General features: G+C 38.5%; 1 protein-coding gene across 1 annotated transcript; it reads right to left on the bottom strand.

Moving 5' to 3' along the window:
* On the bottom strand, nucleotides 718–3,674 carry LOC109829763 (60S acidic ribosomal protein P0). Its single transcript, XM_020396797.1, has 5 exons — nucleotides 3,357–3,674; nucleotides 3,071–3,139; nucleotides 1,633–1,731; nucleotides 1,156–1,548; nucleotides 718–1,062 (listed from the first exon to the last, which is right to left on the bottom strand). Exons 1-5 carry the CDS (start codon nucleotides 3,612–3,614, stop codon nucleotides 922–924), a joined length of 960 nt encoding a protein of 319 aa, XP_020252386.1. The 5' UTR covers nucleotides 3,615–3,674; the 3' UTR covers nucleotides 718–921.

Genomic DNA, 7,381 nt, shown 5'->3' with positions numbered 1-7,381 from the left:
CGATTTGGGGGCTAGAGGTAATTTTCCCTAAGATAAAAAGATAAGTAAAATAATAATGCAAAATTTATGTAAGTGTATCTCAATTCACAAAATAATAATGCATTATGCCGAAAATAATTTCCCAGTCTAAATAGTTGAATATTTACTTTGGATGGTCAAGTAGCGAACCGTTAGATGCTGCACCCATGAGTAGCATCTTTGCCCTGAACAACTTCGATGTTCTTATTGGCACATCACATTTGAATCAAAACCATTCAAGATTATAAAGAATACGAAACCAGCGTAATAGAGAGATTGGTGTCCTATCTTCCACTTAACACCTTTACAAGTTCAATATTATGATGGTGTCATGGTCACAATTGTTGATTCAGCCATCTCCCATCAAAACAGATACATATTAGATTCGTCGGGTGAGAACTATGCTCGAATACGATGCAATTAATAGACGATTACATACGGCAAGAGCATACATAATAGAACAGATTTAACATTTATTTGGCGCAAATATTTTTACTTTTGACGCTTTTCCCAGCTCTTGTTTACTATAGCAATATGAAACAAGGCATGTAAGCCGTATGAATAACAGAAAGCCATACACATCAGCTCTACCTGCCACGAAGTTTACAGTAGAGATTATAGTTGACGCAGCTTCTGCCGCACCTTCAACACCACAGTTAACTGGCCAAATATTAAACATCAACATAAAAGAAGCAAACATTAAAAACACATCAACATCACACTTAACTAGCCAAAAATTAAACAAAACCAAGTCGAGAATTCTAACAAAAACATGTAAAATCAAGTCCTAAAGCCTAGCTTCTCATATAGATAACGAATAAATCTAAAAAACCAAATAAGTTTTAAGTAACTGAAGCACCCTAAACCAAACAAAGTAACTTTAGTGCTTTGATGACAAAGAACTTAGTCAAACAAGCTAAATCCCAAGTCATCGTCAGACTCATCAGCAGGCTCGTCCTTCTTCTCCTCTTCCTTGGCAGCAGGAGCAGCAGCATTCTCAGCAGATGCAACAGGGGCAGCAGCAACAACAAACTTGCTCGGATCCTACAACCACAATTTAAGATCTTAGTTAGTTTGAGCTGCTAAATGCACAATGAAAACATCATTAACAACCTTGCATTCAGAAACAAACATTACCTTCAAAAACTCCTTCACCCTCTCAGCCTGTGGGAAGGTGTATTCAGTATCAACAGCAACAGCAAGGACGTTCTTGTAGGCATTGATGAACATGTGAGGCGCGGCTGCAAGAGTTGGGTAAGAGAGAGCCAAGGACAACGAAGCAACCATAGAAACACCAGTTGCAAACTTGTCAACGAGGTCATCCTCAGTGAGGTTGAGCACCTCTGGGCTGAAGACAGATCCATTGTCATAGACAGAGAGAACCACAAGCCCGTATGAGAAGGGCCTTATCCCAAGTTTGGCCAGGAGGGCAGCCTCAGAGGAACCCACTTTGTCTCCTTTCTTGATCAGCTCAACAGGGGTAATGATTTCAACAGTACCCTTGTTGATCTTGGTGGGGATGTTTAGCACCTGAAATTAGAATTAAGAGATAAGAGTCGTTTGTTGTCATCAACAAGCAATCATTGCAATGTACCCAATAGTTGAATGATCAACCTGGAAGAAAGAGGTCTGAGAGGGATCCAGCCCAGTGTTGCCAGGGGGGACGACGACATCAATGGGAGCCACAAGTCCAACACGAGCAGGTGCTCCAACCTGATTTACGACAAGAGAAACAAGCAATCCAACAGCAGTTTAGATCATCACATGTACAGTATCAGAGACTAATTAGATGATCCACAAAATCTGGCAGTTTCAACGGAGATTAAAATTTTAATCTCCACTAAGAGGAATAAAACATTACAAATAAAGAGAATGTTATTGCATTCTGAAAAAAGATGTAGCAATTGTCATTGAGCGATACAGATCAATGCATCTTTCAGTAACTCTAAACAGACAAGGAGAGAAAACATAAATTCATCGGTAGACGTTTATAAGAGCTGCAATACTTAGAAATAAGGTCAACTGGGAGGCATATTTTAATTACAATATTCATTGCGTCCACATCAGATACTGGGCTTTCTGGTTAAGTGTAAAATAAAAACCTCAGAAGCATGTGCAAAGTGGGAAAAACAATTTTATATGAAAGGAATTTGAGGGCATGACCAGTGTGCCTTTAAGAAACAAATAGCTTCTGTGACTAATACCATCGACAATAAGGTTTCGAAAACTACGTTATCCATACAAGTAGCTGCAATGTGTAATTTTAGAACTTATTTTTGACAATCAACACACGCAAGCATCTGACAGCAAAAGCGAAAGGACAATATGGCAACCTTCCTGTTTTTCTATTAAGACATCCCAATATATATTTTTTAAGTTACAACTTAGAAGTTGCCAAGTAAAAACAAGTGATCAGGCCAAACACTCTAGTTCCCACATTCGAGTAACTTGTAGAGGTCAAGCATTTAATTTAAAGAAAAAGAGTGAATAGGAAAAGCAAAAATAGCCCAATTGAACAGCTCAACAAGGTTTTAACATGTTAAAGATGGGTCACCATATATGTTTTCCTTAACTAGTTCTTTGACAAGGATTGAAGAGGGGATATGTACAGAACAGATGCTTCCAATCCAATAATGGTTTAACAAGCATAACAATAAACTCTCATGTCAGATGACCATGTTAAGGTGCCCTTTACAAACTAAACGACTGAGCATGGCATTCAATTGTCAAATGAGGGTGCATGAGCAATTATAGGCGCATTCCCAAAATTTCTAAAAGGCAACGATTTATACGGTACACCAAGATCACCTTTGTAAGGTAAACAATGTGCCCAAAATCCATAAACAAATTAACAGATGTCAACATGAATAACGAAGCAATTTATGCAACCGAATACATTGTAAGACGTCTTCTTTAGATCGATAAATTATACAAACAGATTGTTTATTGATTAGCATCAAATTAAAATCAGCATTTCCAAACAGCATCAGTTGATTTAATCAAATGCGTTGTTTCCATCATCAGAAGTTAAAAGAGGGGATAAGAGCGAAACCTTGTATTTGGCGACCTCCTCGCTAACTTCCTTGAGATCTCCCTTGGTAAAGATCAACCCCACATTTCCCTGCATCGCAAACAATCGCAGCGGCGGCGTCATTAAAAAGAAAACAGAGAGAGAGATGGAGATCCATTGCGTGTACATATAAAGATTCTTCTTTTTAAAAAAATAAAAATAAAAAAAAGAAAAGAAAAGGAAAGCGGGGGTTACGTACGACGAGCAAGGGGAGGAGGTTAAGGAAAAATAAAAAAAAGAAAAGAAAAGGAAAGCGGGGGTTACGTACGACGAGCAAGGGGAGGAGGTTAAGGTAGTTCTTGTTGCCGGTGCTCTCAGCGTGAGACTTGATGCAACGCCTGATGAGGGTGTTCTTCCCCATGAGGATCACTGAATCCCCACGGAGCCCCTTCCTGATGTTCTGGAGCTGGTTGGACCCCACGTTGTCGGCGGCGGCGATCAGAACCTGGCTGTACTCATCCAAGAGGCTGCATAGCCTCTTGTCGTACGCCAGTTTCTTCTCGGCCTTGGTCACCTTGATGGCCATTTCTCTCTCTCTCTCTCTCTTAAGTACCTGAGATGTACAACAACCCTAACGACGGCGGCGGGCCAAGACGAAGGGGATCTTTGTCAAGGTGGACGGGGAGAGATCCCGCCGCTTTAACCTCCGGATGGTGATTCTCTCGAAAAGAAAAAGAAGAAAAAACCCTAATCTCGAGCCTCGCACTGGAATAGAAACCCTAGAGGCTCTCAAGGTGTTTTTATAGAGAATAACGCGGGTGGCAATCGGATGGTTGGAGTTCCATCACACGGTCGCTGTTGTTTTAGTGCTTAGCTGGGCCGGGTATAGCTTCCATATAGGTTCTTCGGGCTGAAATGGTTTACGCAAATCTTAACTAGTAATTTTAGATAAGGCCATATATAATGTCTATCATAACTATTCCATGATACAAATCATTCAAAATATAGGCTCTCATATCTATTTGATACATATCACAATATAGATAAAAGAAATTATTATGACAATTTAAATGAACTATCCACCAAACTTTCTATCCATTAAGGAACCTAGGGATACATGTAGGGCTGTCCATCCGGCCCGGCCCGGGAAACCGGGCCTGGGCCCGGGAAACCGGGCCTGGGCCCGGGCCTGAGCGGGCCGGACACCGGGCCGGCCCGGTTTGATTTTTTTAAATTTTTTTTATTTTTTTTATTTGTTTAAAATTTTAACAAAACCATAAATCATAAATTATTATAAAAAATGTCATAAATTTAATTAATAACTTGAAATGAAATGACATAAATTACAAGTACAAAAAATGATAAAAATAACTTCTTTATTAATAATCGGTAAATCCTTTACAAGTATAAATTTATTTCGAAATTCGTCGCATCACAATAGATGAGTAAATCCCAACTAGGTTGGCACCTACTCACCCATATCACTATCATTTGCAACTTTTTTCGAAATAATTTAATTCAATTTTAAAGCTAAGAAATAAAAATTACAATTTTATGAATATTATCTAATCATTATATCTATCTGCTAGTCCCAACTCTTCAAATTTATCTTCAATCATAGCAATCCGTTCGACGCCTTATGTTCGCTTCTCGTATCTCCACCAATCCTGTAAGCACATCACCGCTTGTACAGTATACGAATCTAAGCATGTCCTGTGGTCGTCGATCAAACGTCCTGCTGTGCTGAAAGCGGATTCCGAGGCTACAGTCGAAACCTGCACTGATAGTAAGTCACGAACCATGGTGGAAAGTATAGGATATGAAACTGATCCATATACTTTCCACCATTGCAAAATATCTAAAGCATTTCCTTGACATTTAACTAAGGAAGCAGATAAATATTCATCTATTTCAGAAACCTCTAATCCTGATGAAGTTCCAGATCCACCAGTTAGTTCAGCTACATTGCATACCTATCAAAACTTACACTTTTTACCTCGACCTGTGCTCGAAGCTGAAGGTGCCGAAGCTATAGACTGTTGTGTAGCTACACCATATCTAGCTGCATACTCATCATATAAGGTTTGAAAATAATTTTTAATAGCTAAATGATGAGTAGTAGCAGTAAGGGTGGATCCATCATCTAAGTCTATAATCTGTCCACCATACAATGATTGTAACAAACTTCGAAGGCCAATTTCCTTCAAGCATGGATCAATAAGAACACCAATACCAAAAATATGAGGAATAGGCCTAAAATATAAGAACACCAATACAAAAAATATGAGGAATAGGCCTAAAATACTTATTAATTTTACTCTCCATTTGAAAAATTATATTTCCAAAAATATCATCCATACGATATTTTGCAAATTTTTTTTGAATATTTAAAATTTGTAAAGCAGCTAAAGTAATAGTTGGATAATAACAACCAGATAATAACATAGTAGCATCATAAAAAACTTGTAACATCTCATTTAATTTACATATAACTGTCCATTCATCTTCAGTTATTCCATAAGCACTACCAGAGCTAGAACTAGAAGCATAAAAATTTATAAAATCATTTATAATTTCTTTATATTCTATTGCTACAGATAACATTGCATAGGTGGAATTCCACCTATGGTCAACATCTTTTGGAATTAGTCTAGGCTTATAATTTTTTCTTTTACAACATTGTTTCCATCTTTTAATTCTCATTTCAGAAGCATTATGCATATTAGTAACTGTTCTAACTTTTTCTATCATGGGTTTAATTTCAGAAAATGCACTTTGAACAATTAAATTTAAAATATGACAGATACATCTAACATGAAAAAGCTCACCATGACATGGCAATGACAAAGTTATTTTCAGAAAATCAACAGCTACATTATTATTACTTGCATTATCTAGTGAAAGAGTAAATATTCTTTGATCAATTTCTAGTTTCATAAGTTCTTCAACAATTAAATTTGCAACATTAATACCAGTGTGTGACTCTTCAATTGCAATAAAAGAAACAACTCTTTTAAACATTTTCCAACTTTCATCAATCCAGTGTGCTGTTATACATAAATAACCAGTTTGCACTCTAGATGACCAAATATCAGAAGTTAAAGAAAATTTGCAGTTTAAATTTTTAAAATAAGAAATTATTTTTCCCTGTTCCTCAACATAATATTTTAAAATATCACGTTGACAGGTTTGACGAGAAAATTTTGTAAATGCAGGATAAAAACCATCTCTAAATAAATCTTCAAATTCATCATCTTCTACTAATTTAAAAGGAAGGTTTTTAAGAACAATAAACCTGATTACGCATTTCCGGGCTCGGGCAGCGTCATAATTCCAACTGCCGAGGGTACCTGAAGAGGATGATTGGGAAAGCATAGACTGCCGGATATCACCTTGTAGATTTTGGCCTTTGTTGTGTTTTTCAATATGCCGTTTGAGATGGTTGGTGCCGCTCTTATGATGAGCTTTGAATATCTGGCCGCACAACGCACATTTCGCATTCTGAGAGATGATCCTACCGTGTTCATCCTTGGTGACGTCTATCTTCTCAAAAAAATTCCATACATCAGACCTCGGCCTTTTTGGAGCTCTTGGTGCCGTAGATTCGTCGCCACCAGATTCAGGATTAACACCGGTAGGATGAGGAGTTGTTGTAGGAGGACTCATCTCTGGATCGGTAGGAGATGCATGTTGCTCTTCATAATCAGACCTAGAAGCCATTTTGTTGGAAGTATTAGAAAATACAAAAGATTATAGGATAGTATATTAGTATGAGATAGTATAAGATTGTATAAGAGAGTAGTAGAGAGAGAAATAAATGAATTTTGTTGTGAGGAAATGAATTGAAACCCCCCCTCTATTTATAGAAGCAGCCCCCTAGGTAAATGACCAAAAAACCCTCGAAAAATAGCCGTTTTAAGGGGCAAAACGGTCAAATCTGGCCGCCGGGCCGGGCCGGGCCGGCCCGCCATTCGAAGCCCCAGTGCCCAATTTGGGCACTGTTCCGGGCCCGGGCCGGGCCCGGACAGGGCTCGTCAACGGCGACCCGGGCCCGGGCCCGGGCACGACCGAGCCGGACACCGGGCCGGGCACGGACTCCGGGCTTTTTGGACACCCCTAGATACATGCAAGAAATGAAGAGACTTCATATATGTATATATATATGAGTGGATAGAAAGTTTGGAGGACAAAATCCTCTTCTCCACCTAAGTTGACACAAGTTCACCTCATATTCATTATATCATTCAAAGTCTCAAATTTTATAGGTGGCATCACAATGTACTTTATTACCATGTCTCTTGCTTATTGAGGGCTTTTCAAGAGGGAAAAGGGAGGACATTAAGAGCATCTCCA

The sequence above is a fragment of the Asparagus officinalis genome, chromosome 2 (assembly GCF_001876935.1).
Source record: "Asparagus officinalis chromosome 2, Aspof.V1, whole genome shotgun sequence".
NCBI lineage: Eukaryota > Viridiplantae > Streptophyta > Magnoliopsida > Asparagales > Asparagaceae > Asparagus > Asparagus officinalis.
This window is presented reverse-complemented; position numbering and strand designations above follow the sequence as displayed.